This window comes from Ursus americanus, chromosome 1 (assembly GCF_024610735.1).
Source record: "Ursus americanus isolate L20-20 chromosome 1, mUrsAme1.1.p, whole genome shotgun sequence".
Classification (NCBI taxonomy): domain Eukaryota; kingdom Metazoa; phylum Chordata; class Mammalia; order Carnivora; family Ursidae; genus Ursus; species Ursus americanus.
In genome coordinates this window covers 17,809,959-17,834,716 of record NC_142127.1, presented here as the reverse complement: position 1 = coordinate 17,834,716, position 24,758 = coordinate 17,809,959, and the positions used below count along the sequence as shown (strand labels likewise).

The following is a 24,758-nucleotide window of genomic DNA, read 5'->3' as shown; positions in this document are numbered from 1 at the left end:
AGTTACATTTTTATTATGATTTTATTGTATTATATTCTGTAGGATTGTTAACATAAAGAATATTTGTAGAAATAATGTTTGCCTTTGTGAATGTCCTGCCAAAGTAGTTCCTTTTCTCTTTTGACTTTTGAACTAAAATTCTATAAAATATATTTTTACGGGCCTAAGGAAATTTGGACAGTATTTGCATGGTCAAAATAAAATGTTGGCAGTAATTATAAATTTCCTGTTCTCCAATAAAATTGCATAAAATATAAGACTTAGAGAATGTAAAATGGACTGAGGCCTTTATAGCCACTTTTTGTTAGCTATATTTTATCTGAAAGTTTACATTTAATTTTCTTAAAATATATATCTTCTATAGTCTTTTATATAGTTCATCTAGTTTTCCTTATTATTTAGGAAATACTGTTCTACAATTAAATAGAGGTGAATATTTTTATTTGGATAACATTTGGTATCTATTAGATAGTACTACAACCCAGATTATAACTTTTCTGGAAGATGTCACCTTAGGGAAAGAAAAACTTAACCAGTGTCTTCCAAGTGCTTAAGAAACAGTTTTAGATATATACCAATATCTGGCAATATGTATTCACTAAAATACACGTAACTCTTTTTGGCATATGCCACTTAGCCTGAACTGTTCCGCAGTGGATGTTCAAACCCTGTCTTCTGTATGTGGTTCAGTATACCTAAGTTAGTAATATTCACTCTACACTTTTCTTCTGAAAGCTTTTCTGGTGTTTGACTACAATAAGAAAATTTTAAGTCTCTATATTAGCTAGTTTTACCCAGGGCTTAAAATGTAGTTAACATTAAGAAAAACATGCAATTATTAATATTATGCACACAACATGGGAACACTCAAATACTTGAAATATTTATTAACAAAAATAAAGGAACTACTTGATATTAGTACAATAATAGTAGTGGTCTTTAACACCTCAGTTACATCAATAAACAGATCATCCAAACAGAAGATGAACAAGGATACAGTGGCTTTGAATGACACACTGGACCAGATGGATTTAACAGATACACTCAGAACATTCCATCCTAAAACAGCTTAATATACATTCTCTTCAAGTACACTTGGAACATTCTCCAGACTAGATCCCATATTAGGCCACAAAACAAGTCTCAACAAATTCAAAAAAATCTAAATCATACCATGCCTCTTTTCTGACCACACTATGAAACTAGAAATCAACCACAACAAATAATCTGGAAAGAACACAAATACATGGAGGTTAAATAACAGGTTCCTAAATAATGAATGGATCAACCAAGAAGTCAAAGAAGAAATAAAAAATTACTAAGAGAAAAATACATATGAAAACACAGTGATCCATCCTCTCTTGGGTCCTCACTTCCAAGATGACCAAGAAAAGAAGGAATAATTGTTGTGCCCAAAACGCCACAGCCACGTGCAGGCTCTTCACTGCACCAAGTATGCCTGTTGTGTACCCAAGCACAAGGCCATTAAGAAGTTCGTTACTCAAAACATAGTAGAGGCTACCGCTGTCAGAGACATTCCAAAGCAAGTATCTTCAATGCCTATGTGCTTCCCAAGCTGTATGTGAAACTATATTACTGTGTGAGTTGTACCATACACAGCAAGGTAGTCAGGAATTGCTCTTGTGAAGCACAGAACTGAACACCACCCCCACCCCAATTCAGACCCATGGGTGCAACCACCACCAAAGCCCATGTGAGGAACTAAGACCTTCAAGACTGAAAAAAAATTGTTCTTTGGGAAAAAAAAATTAAATGGAGATAATACTTTAAAAACAAACAAACAAAAGACTAATTTAAAAAAGAGAGAGAGAGAGAGGTCTTAAATTAAAACAATCAGAAATGAAAAAGGAAATAATAACAACCAACACTACAGATATATAAAAGATTTTAAGAGATTATAGAAAATTTGAATGGGCCAGTTACCAGCAACGTATTTGAATCAGTATCCAAAAACTCAAGCAAAAGTCCAGGAGCAGATTACTTCACAGGAGAATTCTACCAAACATTCATTTATTTATTTATTTTAGATTTATTTACTCATTTTAGAGGGAGAGAGAGAGAGAGCATGTAAACCAGGGGCAGAGCGGTAGAGGGGCAGATGGAGAGGGAGAGAAAGAATCCCAAGCAGGCTTGACCCTCAGTGTGAAGCCCAACACGAGGCTTGATCCCATGACCCTGAGACCACAACCCAAGCTGAAATCAAGAGTTGGACACTTAACCACTGAGCCACCCAAACGCCCCCTCCCAAATATTTAAAGAAGTATTAATACCTATTCTTCTCAAACTGTTCCAGAAAACAGAAAAGTAAGGAAAAATTCCAAATCATTTTATCAGGTCACCATTACTGTGATACCAAGACCAGAAAAAAGGCCACCAAAAAGGAGAACTACAGGCCAATATCCCTTATGCACATAGATGCAAAAATCCTCAAAAAAATATTAGCAAACCAAATCCAACAATATATTTTTTTAAAATCATTCACCAGGATCTATTGAGATTTATTTCCAGGATTCAGGGATGGTTTAGTATTCATAAATCAATCAACATGTTACATTATATCACATCACTAAGAGAACAGATAAGAACCACATGATCATTTTAATAGATGCAGAAGAAGCATTTGACAACTAGAAGATTCATACTTGATAAAAACCCTAACTAAGTAGGTTTAGAGAGAACATACCATAACATATAATAAAGTTTTTATATAAAAACTCACAGCTAACATCATCCTTAATGGGGAAAAACTGAGAGCTTTTCCCTAAGGTCAGGAACAAGACAGGGATGTTCATTCTCACTGTTTTTATTCAACAAAGTACAGAAAGTCCTAGCCACAGCAATCAGACAAGAAAAAGGCATCCAAATCAGTAAGGAAGAAGTAAAACTTTCACTATTTGCAGATGACATGATATGCTATATATAAAACTATAAAGACTCCAGTAAAACTATTAGAACTGATCAATGAATTCAGTAATATCACAAGATACAAAATGTACAGAAATCTGTTGCATGTCTATGCGTTAATAATGAAGCAGCAGAAAGAGAAATCAAGAAAACAATCCCATTTACAGTTGCACCAAAAATAGTAAGATACCTAGAAATAAATTTAACCAAAGAGCTGAAAGACCTGTACTCTGAAAACTATAAAACAATGATAAAAGAAATTGAGGACAACACAAAGAAATGGAAAGACATTCTCTGGTTAGGGATTTGAAGAACAAATATTGTTAAAGTGTCTCTACTACCCAAAGCAAATATACACAATAAATGCAGTCCCTATCAAAATACTAACCGCATTTTTAACAGAACTGGAATAAACAATCCTAAAATTTATATGGAACCACAAAAGATCCTGAATGGCCAGAGCAACCTTGAAAAGAAAAAAACAGAACTGGAGGCATCATAATTCCAGACTTCAAGTTATAATACAAAGCTGTAGTAATCAAAACAGTATGGTACTGGCACAAAAATTGACAAACATCAATGTGACACACAATCAGTGTAGCAGAATAGAAAACCCAGAAATAAACCCATAATTATATGGTCAGTTAGTCTTTGACAAAGGAGGCAAGAATATGCAATGGGGAAAAAGACAGTCTCTTCAACAAATCATGTTGAGAAAACTGGACAGCAACATGCAAAAGAATGAAACTGGACTACTTTCTTCTTCTTAAAAAATTTTTTTAAAGATTTTATTTATTTATTTGACAGAGAGAGAGAAGGAGAGCATAAGCAGGGGGAGAAGAAGGCAGAGGGAAAGCAGGCTCCCCCCTGGGCAGGGAGCCCAATATGGGGCTCGATCCCAAGACCCCAGGATTATGACCTGCACTAAAGGGAGATGCTTAACTGACTGAACCACCCAGGCACCCTGAAACTGGACTACTTTCTTATATCATACACAAAAATAAACTCCAAATGAGTTAAGGATCAAATGTGAGACCTGAAACCATAAAAATCTTACAATAGGGCACAGGCAATATTTTCTCTGAATCAGCTGTAGCAACTTTTTTCTAGATATGTCTCCTGAGGCAACAGAAACAAAAGCAAAAATAAACTATTGGGACTACATCAAAATAAAAAGCTTCAGCACAGTTAAGGAAACCATCAGTAAATCTAAAGGCAGCCTACTGAATGGGAAGACATTTGCAAATGACCTGTGTGATCAAGGGATAGAATCCAAAACATATAAAGAACTTCTACAACTCAACACCCCAAAACCAAACAACCCAATGAAAAAATGGGCAGAAGATATGAACAGCTATTTCTCCAAATAAGACATCCAGATGTTTGACAGACACATGAAAAGAATCTCAACATCACCTATCATCAGGGAAATGCAAATTAAAACCACAATGAGCTATCAACTCACAACTGTCAGAATGACTAAATTCGAAAGCTCAAGAAACAACGTGTTGGTGAGGATGTCAGGGAAAAGGAACACTCATGCACTGTTGGTGGGAATAGACTGGTGAAGCCACTGTAGAAAACAGTTTGGAGGTTCCTCATACCATTTGATGGGGGGAGGGTGGAGTTAAGATGGTGGAATAGTAGGGGCAGGCTGAGCTTGCCTCCTTCCTTGAATGCAGCTAGATCAACATCAGATCATTTGAACAACTAGGAAGTTGATCTAAGGATTAAGAAAACAGTCTGCACAACTGGAGCGAGAGAATGTGGCAGATGTGAGGTTCAAAGCCATGAACTGGGGGAGAAAAAAGCCAAGGTGCCACAAAGGGGAGGGAGCCGTTTTCTCCAGAGCTAAGTCAGGGAGAGGGAGAGAGTGGGAGAGAGAGCAGTGCATAGGGTTCACACAAGACACCAAAGTGAGGGGATCCCCTGGGTCTCACTGGGAGAGATCACTCCCCTTCCTACAGTACCGTTGGAAGAGGTTATTTTGCCTCTCCAAGGACAAAAGACTGTTTCCTTTGCTGTGCAGAAGCTTTTTATTGTGATGAAGTCCCGAGTTGCTGTGGTGAATGTCGAAGAGGTTACTGCCTATGCTCTCCTCTAGGATTTTGATGGATTCCTGTCTCACATGGAGGTCTTTCATCCATTTTCAGTTTATCTTTGTGTATGGTGTAAGGGAATGGTCATTTCATTTTTCTATATGTAGCTGTCCAATATTCCCAGCACCACTTGTTGAAGAGACTGTCTTTTTTCCATTGGATGTTTTTTCCTGATTTGTCACAGATTAGTTGACCATAGAGTTGATTGTCCATTTCTGGAGTCTCTTTCTGTTCCATTGGGTATGACCCCGTCTTAATACAGTATTACTCTCAGGAGCAGGAAACATAATAAGTTTCTATAATATGCAAAACACAGACACCTAGATGACACAATAGAGGAATTCTCCCCAAAAGAAAGATCAAAAAGAAATCACAAGCAGAGATTTGATCAAAACAGATATAAGCAATATATGTGAATGAGAATTTTTTTTTTTTTTAAGATTTTATTTATTTATTTGACAAAGATAGGGAGGGAACACAGGCAGGGGGAGTGCAAGAGGAAGAAGCAGGCTCATAGCGGAGGAGCCTGATGTGGGGCTCGATCCCATAACACCGGGATCACACCTTGAGCCAAAGGCAGACGCTTAACGACTGCGCCACCCAGGCGCCCCTGTGAATGAGAATTTAGAACAGTGATAAGAAAACTAGCTGGGCATGAAAGTAACATAGAAGACACCAAAAAAACCCTGGCTGTAGAGATAAAACACCTAAAAACTAGTCAGGCCGAAATAAAAAACCCCATAACTGAGATTCAAAACCAACTAGATGTAATCAAAATGAGGATGGAAGAAGCAGAGGGTCGAATGGGTGATATTATGGAATTATGGAAAATAATGAAAGAGAGGAAAATAAAACTATTAGGTTATGAATTGAGACTTAGAGAACTTAATGACTCCACAAAGCACAATAATATCTGTATCATAGGAGTCCCAGAAGAAGAGCAGGAAAAAGGGGCAGAAGATTTATTTGAACAAATTACAGCTGAGAACTTCCCTAATTGGGAAAGGAAACAGGCATTCAAGTCTAAGAGGCACAGAGAGCTCCCCTCAAACTTAATAAAAACAGGTCAACACCAAGATATATCATAGTGGAACTTGCAAAATACAAATATGAAGAGAGAATTCTGAAAGCAGCTGGGGACAAAAGGTCCTTAACCTACAAGGATAGTAGCAGCAGACCTGTCCACAGAAATTTGGCAGGCCAGAAAGGAGTGTCATGATATATTCAAATTGCTAAATCGGAAAAATATGCAGATGAGAATACTTTATTGACCAAGGCTGTCATTCAGAGTATAAGGAGATAGAGTTTCCAAGACAAGCAAAAACTAAAGGAGTTCGTGAACACTAAACCAGCTCTGCAAGAAATACTAAAGGGGACCCTTTGAGCAGGAAAGAGAGACCAAAAGCAGTAAAGACTAGAAAGGAGCAGAGACAATCCACAAGAACAGCAACTTTACTGGTAATATGATGGCACTAAATTCCTATCTCTCAATAACTACTCTGAAAATGGACTCAGTGCTCCAATCAAAAGACATAGGGTATCAAAGTGGTAAAAAAAAAAAAAAAAAAAAAGACCTATTGATATGCTCCTTACAAGAGGCTCATTTTAGACCCATAGACCTCCAGATGAAAAGTGAGGGGATGGAGAACCATCTATCATACTAATAGACATCAAATGCATGGAGCACTGGCTATTATACGCAAACAATGAATCATGAAACACTACATCAAAAATTAATGAGGTACTGTATGGTGACTCACATATTATATTTAAAAAATGTGGAAAAAAAAAGAAAGCTGGAGTAGCCATACTTATATTAGACAAACTAGATTTTAAACCCTTGACTGTAACAAGAGATGAAAAAGATACTATATCATAATAAAGGGGCCTATCCAACAAGAAGATCTAACAATTGTAAATATTTTTGCTCCCAAATTGGGAGCAGCCAATTATATAAATCGATTAACAACAAACTTGAAGAAACTCATTGATAATACAATAATAATAGGGTACTTTAACACCCCACTCACACCAACAGACAGATCATCTAAACAGAAGATCAACAAGTAAACAAAGTCTTTGAATGACACACTGCGCCACATGGACTTAACAGACATATTTAGAGCATTTCATTTTAAAGCAGCAGAATACACATTCTTTTTGAGTGAACGTGGAACATCCTCCAGAATAGATCACATACTGGGTCACAACTCAGGCTTTAACAGGTACAACAAAACTGAGATCATACGATGCATATTTCAGTTCACAATGCTATGAATGTTATCAACCACAAAAAAAGTTTGGGAAGACCACAAATACATGAAGGTTAAAGAACATCCTACTAAAGAATGAATGGGTTAAGCAGGAAATTAAAGAAGAAATTAAAAAAATAAATGGAAGCAAATGAAAATGAAAACACCACAGTCCAAAACCTTTGGGATCCAGCAAAGGTGGTCCTATGAGGGAAGTCTATAGCAATACAGATCTTCCTCAAGAAGCAAGAAAAGCCTAAAATACACAGCCTAATCTTACACCTAAAGGAGTTGGAAAAAGAGCAGCAAATAATGCCTAAAACCAACAGATGAAGGGAAATAATTAAGATTAGAACATAAACAAATGATTCAGAAATTTTTAAAAAACCAGTAGAACAGATCAGTGAAACTAGAAGCTGGTTCTTTGAAAGAATTAACAAAATTGAGAAACACCTACCCAGATTTATCAAAAAAGAGAAAGGACCCAAATAAATAAAAACACTAATGAAAGAGGAGAGATCACAACCAAACCTCAGAAACATAAACAATTATAAAAGAATATTATGAACAATTATATGCCAAAAAATTGAACAATCCTCAAGAAATGGACACATTCCTAGAAACATGTAAACTACCAAAACTGAAACAGGAAGAAATAGAAAATTTGAACAGACCTATAACCAGGAAAGAAATTGAATTAGTAATCAAAAATCTCCCAACGAACAAGAGTCCAGGGTTGGATGGCTTCCCTAGGGAATTCTATTGAACATTTAAAGAATTAATTCCTATTTTTCTGAAGCTGTTCCAAAAAATAGAAATGGAGGGAAAGCTTCCAGATTCATTAAATGAGGCCAGTATCACCTTGATCTCAAAACAAGACAAAGACCTCACTAAAAAGGAGAATTACAGACCAGTGTCCCTAATAAGGATGGATGCAAAAATTCTCAACAAGATACGCGCTGTTGGAATACAACAGTACGTTAAAATGTTTATTCACCATAATCAAGTGTGATTTATTTCTGGGCTGCAGGGGTGGTTCAATATCCATAAATCAATCAATGTGATTATATTAATAAAGAATAAGTACTGTATGTCCTCTCAAAAGAGCAGAAAAAGTATTCAACAATATACAACATCATTTCTTGATAAAAACCCTCAAGAGAGTAGGGATAGAAGGAACATACCTCAGTATCATAAAGGCCATATACAAAAGACCCACAGGTAATGTCATCCTCAATGGGAAAAACTGTGAGCTTTACCCCTAAAGTCAGGAACACCTAAGAGATATCTACTCTCACCACTGTTGTTCAGTTTAGTACTGGAAGTCCTAGCCTCAGCAATCAGACAACAAAAAGAAATAAAAGGCATCCAAATTGGCAAGGAAGTCTTCATTCTCTTACTATTTATGGATGACATGATACTCTATGTAGAAAATCCAAAAGAGTCACCAAAAAATTGCAAATACTAATACATTAATTCAGCAAACTCACAGGATATAAAATCAATATATAGAAATCTGTTGCATTTTCATACACTAATAATGAAGCAGCAAAAAAAGAAATCAAGGAATCGATCCCATTTGCAATTGCAGCAATAACCATAAGATACCTAGAAGCAATCTAACCAAAGAGGTTAAAGAAGTGTATGCTGAAGGGGCGCCTGGTGGCTCAGTCATTAAGCGTCTGCCTTCGGCTCAGGGCGTGGTCCCGGAGTCCTGGGATTGAGCCCCACATCGGGCTCCTCCACTAGGAGCCTGCTTCTTCCTCTCCCACTCCCCCTGCCTGTGTTCCTTCTCTCACTGGCTGTCTCTCTCTCTGTCAAATAAATAAATAAAATCTTTTAAAAAAAAGTGTATGCTGAAAACTATAGAACACTTATGAAAGAAATTGAAGAAGACATGAAGAAGTGGAAAAACATTTCATGTTCATGGATTGGAAGAACAAATATTGTTAAAATGGTTATACTACCCAAAACAATCTACACATTCAGTGCAGTTTCTATCAAAATAATACCAGCATTTTTCACAGAGCTAGAACAAACAGTTTAAAATTTGTGTGGAACCAGAAAAGATCCTGAATAGCCAGAGGAATGTTGAAAAAGAGAAGCAAAGCAGGAGGCATCACAATTCTGAACTTCAAGCTATATTGCAAAGCTGTAGTCCATCAAGACAGTATGGTACTGACACAAAACAGACACATAGATCAATGGAACAGAATAGAAAACCCAGAAATGGACCCACAACTGTATGGTCAGCTAATCTTTGACAAAGCAGGAAAGAATATCCAATGGAAAAAATATAGTCTCTTCAGCAAATAGTGTTGGGAAAACTGAACAGCAACGGGCAGAAGAATGAAACTGGACCATTTTCTTACACCATACACAAAAATAAATTCAAAATGGATGAAAGTCCTAAGTGTAAGACAGGAAACCATTAATACCCTAGAGGAGAAAACAGGCAGCCACCTCTTTGACCTCAGCCGCAGCAACTTCTATAAGATACGTCTTCAGAAGCAATGGAAACACAACGAAAAATGAACTATTGGGACATTATCAAGATAAAACTTCTTTTTTTAAAGATTTATTTATTATTTTAGAGAGAGAGGGAGACAGAACGTGTGGTGGGTGGTGGTCTTGAGGAACAGAGGAAGAGGGAGCAAGAGAATCTCAAGCAGACTTCCTACTGAGCTCAGGGTCCGTCCTGGAACTCAGATCATAATCTCATGGTTGTGAGACCCTGAGATCATGATCTGAGCCAAAACCAAGAGTCAGACATTTAACCAACTGAACCACCCCAGCACCCCAAAATAAAAGGTTCTGTACAGCAAAGGAAACAACAAAAATAAAAGGTCACTGATGGAATGGAAAAAGATATTTGCAAATGACATATCAGATTGAGGGGTAGTATTCAAAATCTGTAAAGAACTTATTAAATTCAATACCCAAAAAACAAATAATGGGCAGTTAAGAACTGGTTAAGAATTGGGCAGAAGATATGAATAGACACTTTTCCAAAGACATCCAGATGGCTAATAGACCCATGAAAAAATGCTCAACATCACTCAGCATCAGGGAAATACAAATCAAAACCACAATGAGACACCACCTCACACCTGTCAGAATGGCTTAAATGAACAACTCAGGAATCAACAGACGTTGGTGAGGATGCAGAGAAAGGGGAACCCTTTTGCACTGTTGGTGGGAATGAAAACTGGTGCAGCCACTCTGCGAAAACAGTATGGAGGTTCCTCAAAAAGTTAACAGAACTACCTACAACCCAGCATTTGCACTACTAGGGATTTATCCAAAGGATACAAAAATGCTGGTTGAAAGGGGCACATGCACTCCAACTTTAAAATAGCACTATCAAGAATAGCCAAATTATGGAAAGAGCCCAAATGTCCATTGACTGATGAATGGATAAAGAGGATGTGGTATATATAAACAAATGGGATATTACTCGGCAATCTAAAAGAATAAAATCTTTCCGTTTGCAACAATATGATGGAAGTAGAATGTATTATGGTAAGCGAAATAAGTTGGTCAGAGAAAGAAAAATACTGTATGATAATCGGGAGCAAACCATAAGAGACCCTTAACTATAGAGAAGAAACTGAGGGTTGAGGATTGAGGGAAGGGAGGTTGCTGGGAGGATGTGCTAAATGGGTGATAGGCATTAAAGAGGGCACTAGTTGTGATGAGCCGTGGGTATTGTATGTAAGTTATGAATCAATAAATTCTGTTCCTGAAACCAATACTATATTATAGGTTAACTAAGTTGAATTTAAAAAAAAAAAAAAAGAACTACCATATGATCATACTGGGTATTTCCCCTAAGAATATGAAAACACTAATTCCAAGGTACATATGCACTCCTATGTTTATTGCAACATTATTTACAATACCCAAATTATGGAATCAGCCCAAGTGTCCATTGGTGGATGAATAGATGAAGATGTGGTATATACATATATATATTTATATATATATATATAATGGGATATTATTCAGCCATAAAAAAGAATGAAATCTTGCCATTTACACCAACCTGCAGTGTTATAGAGTATAATACTAAGCGAAATAAGTCAATTGGAGAAAGACAGATGTCATATGATCTCACTTTATGTGGTATTTAAGAAACAAACGAACAAGGAGAAAAAAAAGAGACAAACAAAGAAACAGACTTACCTGTAGAGACAAACAGATGCTTATCAGAGGGGAGGTAGTTGGGGTGGATGAATGAGATAGGGGAAAGGAATTAAGGGTACACTTACCTTGATGATTACTGAGTGATATATGGAATTGTTGAATCACTATATTGTATACCTGAAACTAATACAACACTGTATGTTAACTACACTGAAATTAAAATTTTAAATATAAATAAATTTAAAAAATTTTTTAAATGCAATTGTGTTGTGCTTTTTAGGAGTTCTGCCATTTCTCTTAAAGGGTAGAGAACTGCAGAAGATTGACTCTATCCTGTATATTTTTACTGGTGATACAGAAAATGCAAAAGTAATTAATGTGTTTTATTGTTAATACATTTATTCATCCATTTATTTCATTCTACAAACTGATTAGGAGCCTAGCACTGTATATACAAAGATGAGTAAGACACATTCTTTGTCCTTATCAGTTTTATGAGGTAGCAAGGGAGATAAATATGTATATGAATAATTTCATTACAAGTATGGTAAAGAATACTATAGATGTCTGAATAATTAGGTAGTTCAAAATATGAACAGTGTCTTTAGACCAGTGTTTGTCTGCATTAAGTTGTATCCTCCTCTCCTCTTTCCCATGCTTCAGTTCACCCCTCAGCCAGTGAATTTTTGTTGTCACAATTTCAAGCATTCTGGTGGCCTTTAATGTGACAGTCCAGGAATATGAAATGCCTTGCAGTGCACTGGACAGCCCTGCAATGCTAAGTATTGTCTTCAAAATTCCAATAGCACCTGGCTTGAAAAATACTGCTGTATAGCAGGAAGATCGGTAGGAGAAGGAAGGGAAGAATGAAGGGGGGGGGCGGGTAAACAGAAGGGGGAATGAACCATGAGAGACTATGGACTCTGGGAAACAAACTGAGGGCTTCGGGGGGAGGGGGGGGAGGGGGGATTGGGATAGGCAGGTGATGGGTATTAAGGAGGGCATATATTGCATGGAGCACTGGGTGTTATATGCAAATAATGAATCATGGAACACTACATCAAAAAACTAAAGATGTACTGAATGGTGACTAACATAATATAATAAAAAATTATTATTAAAAAAAAGAAAGAAAGAAAAGAAAAAGAAAATATGGGGGCACCTGGGTGGCTCAGTCTTTAAGCATCTGCCTTCGGCCAGGGTGTGATCCCAGGATCCTGGGATTGAGCCCCATATCGGGTTCCCTGCTCTGCTGGGAGCCTGCTTCTTCCTCTCCCACTCCCCTGTTTGTGTTCCCTCTCTTGCTGGCTGTCTCTCTCTCTGTCAAATAAATAAATAAAATCTTAAAAAAAAGAAAAAAATACTGCTATCCTCTTTGAGGGAAGGCTTTAATGAATAGTCAACTAATATTTGAGCATCCACTTTATCCGTGATTCTAGATGCCTGGAAAGAAATATTATTAAAGAGTAATGTCCTTATCCTGGTAAATTGTGGCTTGGTGGATGTCAAACTCTTCCAAAGACCATTTAACCAAATATTTGGTTTTGGTTAACCAAAACTTTAAATTTTGGATTCTGGTAATCATACCTGAAAACTATAAAATCTTAAGAGAAATTGAGTTTTAGCAGTGTAATACCATCCCTTTTATTTTTCCCCTTATTTTATTTTCCTTCTCCCAAAGAGTTGTGTTGTTTATGATTGACTTGGTTACTGAAATATTTTCAAATTAATGGATTTTTTCTTTTCTAGGAGAATATCGACCAGCAAAGTGACAGTTCTGGGTTATGGTCTTTTAACCAAAGATGCAGAGACTTTGATAGATGCATTGAATAATCAGAAATTCAAAGTAGTTATAGTGGATGAATCACACTACATGAAGTCCAGGAATGCAACCCGCAGCACGATTTTATTGCCAATAGTACAGAAAGCCAAACGAGCCATTCTTCTTACAGGAACTCCAGCTTTGGGAAGGCCTGAAGAGGTATTAAAATCCTTAAATTTTGATTTAAAAAAAAAAATCTTTCACCAAAAAAAATTATTGGGAATTTCTAGATGGCTATTAATAATTAAATATATCTTTTACTATGACTGTTTTCTCTGTTTACATATGAACCTTAACCTGTGCCTGTACATGTATATTAAAAAATCGTTTTTACATTCAGTATAAGATTTTCATATTTAATATACATTTGTAGTATTCATCACATTTGTGCTTGTGATTCTTAGATGGTCTTAGTCTTCATTTTTCCAGTTTGTTTGATATTATAAGCTCCTTGGGATTGGACTTTAATCTATTTTGTATCTTTTGAATTGATTACAGAACTTCTTTCTGTTTCTCTTTTACTTCAATATACATATTTGGGGGGAGCCTGGGTGGCTCAGTCAGTTGAGTGTCGAACTTTTGGTTTTGGCTCATATGATTTCGGAGTCGTGAGGTGAGCCCCACTTAGGGCTCCATGCTGAGCACAGAGTCTGCTCAAGATTCTCCCTCTCTCCCTCTCCCTCTGCCCCTATCTCTACTCGCACCCTATTAAATAAATAAATAAATAAATAAATAAATAAATAAATAAATAAATCTTAAAAAAAATCAGTGTTTGGGAAGGTATATGTATCTGAACTTACGTTCAGATCAGGTAGAGTAATTACTTAGATGGAGAAATAAGGCATTTGTTTGATACCCCCATTTAGCCTTATCCCTCTAAGAGCTGTGTAGAGTATGGCATAGTTAAAGGGTTGGGAAGAAGAAATGATGAATGAAATTCTTATGAGTCTGTAAGGGTCATTGTAACCTAGTAGAAGCCCTTTCCATTAATGAACACTGAGTCATAGAAAAAAATGTACTTTTTGTCTTGTAGGATCTTAAGAATTAAAGGAAATATTAGTTTGAAAGTTTCTTGGTATGTGCCCTGGCACATGGTAAGCACTCAACATACAGTAGCCATTTTTATTATTGATTAGTAAGCCAAGTGTGGGAAATAGCTATTGATAGGGTGTATTATGTTAATTGATTTTCAGATGTTAAACCAACCTTACAGTCCATGATAAATCTCTCTTGACTGTATGTCATCCTTTTTATTTGTTGCTGAATTCAGCTTGCTCTATTTTGTTGTTCATTTTTGTGTGTATATTCACAAGAAATAGTGATATGTAGTTTTATTGTTATGTCTTTGGTTTTGGTATTAAAGCAATACTGGTTTCACAGAATGAGGTGGGAAGTATTCTCTCCTTTTCTGTTTTTAAGAGGAGTTTGTGAAACATTGGTATTACTTCTTTTTTAAATATTTGGTAGAATTTTGTGGAGAAGCCGTCTGGGCCTGAGTTTTTCTTTGTGGATAGTTTTTAAATTAATCATTCAGTCTCTTCACTGACTATATATGTCTATTCAGATTGTGTATTCCTTCTTGAGTCAGTTTGATACTTTGTGTCTTTGTAGGAACTTTTCCATTTTATCTAAGGTATCTACGTTATTAGCATACAGTTGTTCATAATACTCCCTTATAATCCTTTGTGTTTCTATGAGGTTGATAGTAATATCTCCTCTTTTATTTTGGATTTTAGTAACTTGAGTCTTTTCTCCCTCTTTTTTTAATTTGGTTATCCTAAGCTAAAATTTTGTCAATTTTTCTTTTTCTTTCCAAAACCAATATTTGGTTTCATTGATTATTTTTTCTGTTATTTTTCCATTCTCTATGTTGTTTATTTCCATTCTAGTCTTCATTATGTTATTCCTCTGTTTTGTGTTTTGTATACTCTTTTCTTTCCCAATGTCTGAAGGTAGGAAGTTAGATTATTGATTCGAGACCTTTTTTTTTTTTAATAGAGACATATACAGCTATAAATTTCACTTCTTGGAAAACACACTGGCAATTACTTAGCAAGTTAAAAATACAGTTACCATAAAATGTAGCAATTCCATTTTTAAGTTTATACACAAAAAACTGAAAACATGTTCGTTAAAAAACTGTATACACATGTTCATAATAGCATTATTTTATAATATCCAAAAAGTAGTAAGAAGCCAGTGTCCATAACTGATGAATGGATAATGAAAATGCAGCCATAAAAAGGAATGAAGTATCGATACTTTCTACAACATGGGTGTACCTTGAAAGCATTATGCTAAGTGAATGAAGTCAGACACAGAGGCTACATATTGTTTGAGTCTGTTTATGTGAAATATCCGGAAAAGCGAAGTAATGGAAATAAGAATCAATGGAAATAGGCAATCAGTGATTGCCAGGATTGAGGGAGAGAGAGAATGCGAAATGACTAGTAGTGGGTATGGGGTTCTTGTCTGTAGTGATAAAAATACTTAAGAATTAGATAGTGGTGATTGAGGCACTGTGAATATACTAAGACCCACTGAATTGTACACTTTAAAAGTGTGAATAATGAAAGTGTTATATGAATTATTTCTCACTGAAGCAGCTCTTTTAAAAAGTATCCTAAAATAACAGTGAGACACTACTGTGGGCAGCCTATCAAAGTTATAAAAATGAAAAGATGTCATGATACTTTTGATGGGACCTGCTTTTTATAGTGAAACAGAGTAACATCCATCAAACTTCAAAAAGCATATATCTTAAACCCACCTATTTTGTTTCTAAAAATCTATCTATGGACTCATCTAATGGAAATACAGATTGGCGAGTGGGTGGGTGGGTGGTTGAATGGATAAATAGATAAATGATTGATAGGTGAGCCATAGATACATATACCTACACCTACATATATATATGCACCCATACACACACATAGACTTACCTGAAGTTATTAACTTTTATAATTGTATAAAAGCTAGAAACAGCCTATATATCCATGATCAGGAGATTGTTTAAATATTTCACAGTACTTCTACATAATAATGGGTGTTATGAGCCTTTAAATGGTGCTTTATTAGAGTTATACCTTTGCTTAGATAATTTTTAAAACTAAGTAAAAATAGATGTGTACGTACTCTAATGATATCTAAGACATGTTTTAGGGGACAGAATCTGAGTTTTATATGTATAATATCATCTTCATGTGAATAAAAGAATATATACATATCCCTATGTAGGCACACAAATATATAAATGTATATTAGGGAAAAGTATAGCAGTATTCACTGAAGAATAGGATGGCAGAGATGGGTGGATGGAAGAAAAGGAGGAGATTTGAGAAAGAAGAGGTGGATTTTCTTCTTTACTCTTTGCTATTTTTAAGCTAGATTTATCATAATAGTATTTACTTGAAAATATTGCAACATATTGAGAACACTTGTATTGTTACAGCTTTTCATGCAGATTGAAGCTCTTTATCCACAAAAATTTGGAACATGGACTGAGTATGCCAAAAGATACTGTAATGCACATATCAGGTATGACAAACTACTTTTATAAATTTTAATTCTCGCATATTTACTGTGAATATTAAGGTTTTATTAGTCATTCTTTGTTGCAGTGCTTTTCAAACTTGTGGTAGCTATGGAATAATTTCTTCAAGTAAAATCTTGTGGGGCGCCTGGGTGGCTCAGGCAGTTAATTTCGCTCAGGTCATGATCTCAGAATCCTGGGATCGAGCCCCACATCAGGCTCCCTGCTCAGTAGGGAGTCTTCATCTCCCTCTCCCTGTGCCCCTCCCCCTGGACTCGTGCTCTCTCTCTCTCTCTCTCCCTCTCAAATAAATAAATCTTTTTTTAAAATTAAAAAAATTAAATATTGTGTGAAAGACCTATACATAAAATAAATAAAAGAAGTAGATGGGGTGCCTGGGTGGCTCAGTCGTTAAGCGTCTGCCTTCGGCTCAGGTCATCATCCCATGGTCCTGGGATCGAGCCCCACATCAGGCTCCCTGCTCAACGGGATGCCTACTTCTCCCTCTCCCACTCCCTCTGCTTGTGTTCCCTCTCTCACTGTCTCTCTCTCTGTCAAATAAATAAATAAAATCTTTAAAAAAAAAAAAAGTAGGGGCGCCTGGGTGGCACAGCGGTTAAGCGCCTGCCTTCGGCTCAGGGCGTGATCCCGGCGTTATGGGATCGAGCCCCACATCAGGCTCCTCTGCTGGGAGCCTGCTTCTTCCTCTCCCACTCCCCCTGCTTGTGTTCCCTCTCTCGCTGGCTGTCTCTATCTCTGTCAAATAAATAAATAAAATCTTTAAAAAAAAAAAAAAAAAAGTAGATAATGGCATTTTTTTCTTCAATTTTTTACCTTCCATTTTATTTTTGAAATTATTTATTTGTATTGACTGGATAAATGTGCACAATGTTCAGAATTGAAAAGTAAGTTCCCATCCCTCTCATGTCTCTCAGACAGCCATTTCCCTTCCCAGGTAACCAGTGTTGGCAATTTATTGTGTATCCTTCTGGAGATATTCCATGCATGAAAGAGCATATGTGATTATGTATGTATAAAATTGTTTCATTTTATTTCTACATATATAATAATAAAAGGCACACATTGTTCTGCGGTTTGCTCTCTTCACCTAATATGTATTAGAGATCCTTCCATATCTTTTCCTAAAAGAGCTTTGACATGTTTTTATTTTTAAATGCTGAGTATATTCCACTGTTTGCATGCACTATAATTTATTTAGTCTACTACTAATAGACGTCTTGTTTGTGGTACATAGCTGTTGCATACAATACCGCAATGAATATCCTTGCACATTTTGAGAAGCAGTACATTATATTGGCAAAAAGCATGCAAAACTAGATAGACCACCTGTCTTTTATATTCATATCCAGTACTTACCACATTTCATTTTATGAAAATAACTTTACCTCCCCATACCTTAGTGTCTTCAGCTGTAAAAAGAGAAAATTATTCCTATGTCAGAGAGTTATTAGGAGACTTACATTAGCTAATATTTATAAAGGCCTCGAAGAGTCAGTGGCACATAGTGAGCACTCAATAATTATGAGCTATTTTAATATTTCATGTCACACACACAGTACTAAATCTGTAGGATAAACTCAAAGAATTGGAATTGCTGTTACAAAAGGACATGTGTATTTTTATATTTTTAAGATTGTTGCAAACTGCTGCATCCACCAACATTATACTAATTTATATTCCCAGCAGCAGTAAGATTGTTTTTCCCCACACTTTCCCAACCTGTTCAAATATAAATTATTTTATCTTGCCAATGTCTTCTGACTATTGCCTTTTTATGTTATTAAATGCAGCTGAGCATTTTTTCAAACATGTAAGAGACATTTATACTTTTTTCCTGCTTATTGTCTGTTTATGTTCTTTGCCCTTCTTCCTACTAAAGTTACTGGCTATTTTTTTTCTTACCAATATATTGGAAGTCTTTATATATTATAGTAATCAGCTCTTTGTCTGTGATATGAGTCACTCACACTTTTTCCCTGTGTATGTGTATGTGTGTGTGTATGTTTTCCTTTATCCTTTCTACAAGTCTTTAAAATAACCCTAGTGTGTTTTGATGCTTTTTAAAGGGCTATAGAGCACAGAGATAGAGTCTTTCCAAATTATCTGTATGAAGGCATTTTAACACTGATAGCAAAATCAGACAATATCATACAGAAAAAAAACCAAGGGCCTTTTTTACTTAAGATTGTAAATGTAGAAAGCCTCAATATTAATATAAACCAGAAACTCATAAAAAGATGTAATATGTTAACCATATGCAAATGGAATTCACTTCAGCAAGTATAGTTTAATATTAGAAAATGTATTAATATAGTCAGGCTGCTAATGAAAAGAAAAACTTCATTACATCATTTCTGTGTATGCTGAGATATAATTTTATAAAATTCAGCATCCACCCTTTTGTAGTATTTAATAATTTTTAAATTATTGAAGTATAGTTAACATACAGTGATAAATTAATTTCAAGTGTACAACATAGTTATTTGACAATTCTGTACATTTCTCAGTGCTCACCACAGTAAGTGTAGTCACCATCTGTCACCATGCAACATTATTACAATGTTATTGACTTTATTCCACATACTGTACTTTTCACCTCCATGTCTTATTTATTCTATAACTGGAAAATTGTACCTCTTAATCCCCTTCACCTATTTTATCCAGCTTCCCACCTCCACTCCCCTCTGGCAATTACCAGTTTGTTCCCTATATTTAATAGTGTATTTTGTTTGTTTATTCATTTATTTTGTTTTTTAGATTCCACGTATAAGTTAAATCGTATGGTATTTGTCTTTCTCTGTCTTACTAATACCCTCTAGGTCCATCCGTGTTGTCTTAAATGGCAAGATATCATTCCTTTTTATGGCTGATGTTTATTTTTTGTATTTATATACCACATCTTTTTTATCCATTCATCTATCAATGGACACTTGGGCTGCTTCCATAATTTGGCTATTGTAAATGATGCTACTGTAAACCTAGGGGTGCATGTGTATTTTGAATTAGTGTTTTTGTTTTCTTTGGGTAAATACCCACTAGTGGAATTACTGGATCAAATGGTATTTCTCTTAATTTTTTTGAGGAACCTCCATATTGTTTTCCACAGCGGTTGCACCAGTTTACATTCCCAGTAACAGTGCACAAGGGATTCCTTTTCTCCACATCCTTGGCAACGTTATTTTTTTTGATACTAGCCATTCTGACTGGGTTATATTTAGAGGAAGCTGTAAATACAAATATGATTTGGAGAAGGCAGCACATTCAGATTTGCATTTCCTTAATGATTAGCAGTGTTGATTGAGCCTCTTTCCATGTGTGTATTGGCTATCTGATTTTTTCTAGGAAAAATGTATATTCAGATCCTCTGCCCATTTTTTAATCACATTGTTTGCTTTCTTGATGTTCAGTTTTGTAAGTCCTAATATATTATATATATTATATAATATATATAATATATTTTGGATATTAACCCCTTATTGGATATATCACTGCAAATATCTTTCCCCATTCTCTAGGTTGCCTTTTATTTTGTTGATAGTTTCTTTCTTTTGCTTTGCAAAAGTTTTTTAGTTTGGTATAGTCCAATAGTTTATTTTCACTTTTGTTTCCCTTGCCTGAGGAGACAGTCCATAAATATGTTGCTAAGGGTGATGTCTAAAAGATTACTGCTTATGTTTTCTTCTAGGAGTTTTATGGTTTAAGATCTCACATTTAGGTCTTTAATCCATTTTAATTTTATTTTTGTGTATGGTATAAGAAAGTGGTCCACTTTCATTTTTTTTGCATATGTAGCTATCCAGTTTTCACATCACCATTTATTAAAAAATCTGTCTTTACCCCCATCATATATTCTTGCCCCCTTTGTTGTAAATTAATTGACCATGTAAGTGTGGGTTCATTTCTGGGATGTCTGTCCCATTCCATTAATCTATGTGTTTGTTTTTGTGCCAGTGCCATATTCTATGAATACTGTGTCTTTGTCTTATATCTTGAAATCAGGTATTGTGATACCTCTGGCTGTGTTCTCTTTTTTTTTTTTCCTTCAAGATTGCTTTGGCTATTCGAGGTCTTTTTTGATGCCATATGAATTTTAGGATTATTCTAGTCCTGTGAAAAATGTCGTTAGTATTGTAATAGGGATTGCATTGATTCTGTAGGCTGCTTTGATTAGTGTGGACATTATAACAAGATTAATTCTTCCAGTCCATGAATATGTGGTTTTTAATAATTTTAAGGTGTATGTGTGTATGTGTTCTATACTCAAAGCCACTGTGTCATATGAAACTTTAAATCCGGAGCAAGGGTGTTCACTGACATCACAGTTTACTTTATGCAGGCAGCACTAATCAGTTTAATTACCCCCCAAAAAAGGTAAAAATTAGGAACAAAAAGGCAAAATTATCATTATTTGCAGCTGGTATTATTTATTTGGAAGACATGACGGGATCAGCTCAAAAATGCACAAAACAAAAGAGAATTCATTAAGATGTCCTAGCACAAAGTTACTATTAAAAAGTCAATTGTCTTTCTGGGGCGCCTGGGTGGCACAGTGGTTAAGCGTCTGCCTTCGGCTCAGGGTGTGATCCCGGCGTTATGGGATCGAGCCCCACATCAGGCTCCTCCGCTAGGAGCCTGCTTCTTCCTCTCCCACTCCCCCTGCTTGTGTTCCCTCTCTCACTGGCTGTCTCTATCTCTGTCCAATAAATAAATAAAAAATCTTTTAAAAAAAAAGTCAATTGTCTTTCTATACAAAATAATAACAAAAAGTTTTAAGATATAATGCAAAATAGACATGATACTACATATTGTTAGGAAGCTCTTTGTCACAATTATTGCAGAATATAAATGTCAAAAATTTGCTTACATAAAACAAACTTATTAATTGGATTTATCTTTGGGGGACTGGGAAATCCTAAATGGTCAGAAAGCATTCCATCTTTTCTGATTAGGACTTTTCATGTGACAACAGAAGTGTAACTGTCCCTTTCTTGATTATTAACACACATGCTATGTCAAAGGAAAGTTTATATTTTGGAAATGCTTTATGATTGGGAGATTGTGTTCTGTTTTCTGTTTACTAGAGAAAACCGTTTCAAGATTATTATTATGCTTCTCAAAAGTCATTTTCTTCCAGATTCCATTTAAAAATTTTTATGTTATTCCTTTTCTTCATTACCTTGAAACCAGTATGGTATCAGACTCTGATTCAGATCAAGGCACTTTCTGGCATTTTAAGTTAGTTTGGAATGTTACATTTTTCCCATAATGTTTTGCTTTCGTGAAGATGTCATTTTCACACTATAATTTTGCAGAAAGCAAATTATGGTTAGTTATTCAGTTCTAACCCATATTTTATATTTGAAATATCATGACTATATTCAAATTAAGTTAAATGAAGCTTGAGCAAAAATACAACTTTATCTTTATAAAGTTTATTAGATACATATATGATCACAAATAGTAGTATACTAATACAAATGTGGTTTGGAGATGACAAGTCTAGGTATAGATAACTACTTATCTGGTTTGATTTGAGAGACACAGAGAAAGTATTACTCAACCAGAACATCCCATATGCACAATCCTTTACATCATTCACTCTACTGCATTATATTTAGAGGATGCTATAAATGCAAATATGATTTGGATAAGGCAGCACATTCAGTTGTCAACCATTTGCACATTAGATGTAGAAAAGACTTTACAGATCACCCAGTCCCCCTCTGTCACTTTATTACCTGGCAACATTAAATGGTTTGCCTAGTATTTGACTTCATATTGCATTTTTTTCCACGTTTCCTGATAGTAAGAAAGACCTCAGCAATGGCAACTTCAATAAATGTTCTTTTGCACAAAAAAAGAGGACACAGATAATTCAGTGAAGCATTCTGTTATCAGCAGCCACCTTCAAAAGGCACACTGTGGGAAGACAAATTTGCCCTCTCTGATGTCATGCTTAAAGGTTAAGAATATCTCAGCATATTTTTATGAAAATTTATCAAATTTTCTAAACTTGCTTTACTGCTGATATTTTATGCCATTTCCACCTCTTGGGAGAAATAGTTGTCTAAATTTTTATGAGAGGGGAAAATGCTGAATGATAATACATATTAAAGGTATTTATAGCCATTTTCCAAAAGTGTTAATTAATAGGTCATGTCAGCTTCAAGAAATGTCTGTTATGGAATTGCACTGTACTTTGTCCTCAGCACTGTCACATTTAACATTCTTTTCCATGGGCTAAATAGAGGTCAGGTCTTTTCCATTTGCAAATGGCTCAAATCTGAGAGAAATAGTTAATATACTGGATGGCAGAGATAAGTTTGAAAAATAATTAGATAAAAATTAATAGGACAAATCCTGCACTTATGCTTAGAAGGTATGCTTTGTGTGGAAGGGATTTGAGAAATCCTCACCTGTTATCACTACTTTAGTTCAAAAAGACTTCTGATATTGAATAACCCTAGGCTAAATTGAAGTCTACTGTCTGTCATAACTGATAAAAATAAAGTAATATTGGGACGTTATTATTCAGATTAACATTCAGAGTAAGGGATGGTTCTACTGCACTCATTGATTAGACTACATCTGGAATATGGATTAATTATTAATCCATTCCTTCAAAAAATATTTAAAGGATATCTGTTATTTGCCATGTCATGTATTAAGCATCAGATATGCGTTAGAGAGCAAGACCTATGTGGTTCCAACCTTCACTGAATTCTCAAGTCAAACACTAACCAGATAATAACAGTTGTGCTAAGTGTCGTAAAAGGGAAGTAAAGGATGTTACGGCAGAGTTTAACAGAGTGAACTATCAAGTCACAAAGGACAGAAGGGGCATCCTGTGAGTAAGTGATATCTATTTGCATTCCAGGAAGAGGAATTTTATGTGCTAAGCTGAGAGCCAGAGAGACTGCTAGGCCTTTGAGGAACTAAAAGTATTCCAGGTCGTATGAATATTTTTGAACTAACAGAAGAGAGTCTCAAGACAAAATGGAGTTTGGCATGGGTCATGTTATATGGGATCTTTTTCTTCATTAGAGTAGCAGTAAGAAAGCACTGGAAGGTATTTTTTCCTTTTTAGTTATCAGTGTTATAGGAGTTTTTTGTTAGTAAAATATACATAGGAATATTTACGTTTTTACCATTTTTAAGTTTATGGTTCAGTTATATTCAGTACATTCACATTGTTGTGCAAACATCACTACCATCCATCTCCAGAACTTATTCATCATTCCAAACATTAAATAGTAACTCTCCATTGCTCCTGCCCTGTAACCCCTGCATTGTGGGGTTTTAAAGCATGAAAGGCACAAACATGACTAGATATACAAGTTTGGTTTGTTGTTTTTTAAGATAACATTTTCACATTGTTCAACCTTCTAAATCTAAATAAGAGTATGTGCTTTGAAAAATCTCCCTTTCACTCACTTTTTTTCTGGAAACTGTAGGTAGTTTTTAATTTTTGCACAAAAATTGTGCTCATTTTCAAGGGAATTCGTATTTTTTACCCAGATACTAGATAGTATAAACATACACATTGTTTTTTTATTTGTTTGTCCTTTTTTTGTATGTGTAAATAATTCCATCCTTTTTTTATGGCTACATGGTGTTATTGAGAGTATCTATAGTTTCTGGGGTGACAAGAAGTTTCAGAAGTTTGCGTATGATGACTTTTGTTTTTTGGGGGGAGTGGGAAAGACAGTTATGTGTTTAGAGAAATGGAAAAGTAGAGAATTGAATGTTTGATGAATGTCGACATAGTGTGAAATATTGCTGAAAGGGGGAGTGAGATCATGAGATTAGTGTGATAGAATTGGCAGCAGCACTGAGTAACCATTTGAGAACAGAAATTTTAGATTTGTTGCGGAACCAGTGCTCTCAAAGTTTTGATTTCCCCCAGCAACGCCCAGCACTGTGGGTATGGTCTTAGGAAAGGTTTTTGGATGGATCTATCC

General features: G+C 35.4%; 1 protein-coding gene and 1 pseudogene across 4 annotated transcripts in view; both read left to right on the top strand.

The window, feature by feature from the left end:
- The window catches only part of ZRANB3 (zinc finger RANBP2-type containing 3), a 302,647-nt gene that overhangs the window by 162,776 nt on the left and 115,113 nt on the right, over nucleotides 1-24,758 (top strand). For 3 of the 4 annotated variants that reach the window (XM_045782977.2, XM_045782969.2, XM_087858142.1), the window contains exons 5-6: nucleotides 13,172-13,403; nucleotides 16,696-16,781. In XM_045782977.2, the coding sequence (XP_045638933.2) occupies nucleotides 13,172-13,403; nucleotides 16,696-16,781 (318 nt within the window). Of the gene's footprint in view, nucleotides 1-13,171; nucleotides 13,404-16,695; nucleotides 16,782-17,731; nucleotides 17,804-24,758 lie in introns of those variants that run through there. The other variant, XM_087858165.1, reaches the window with a different exon arrangement.
- LOC148110716 (small ribosomal subunit protein eS26 pseudogene) lies at nucleotides 28-12,278 on the top strand (annotated as a pseudogene).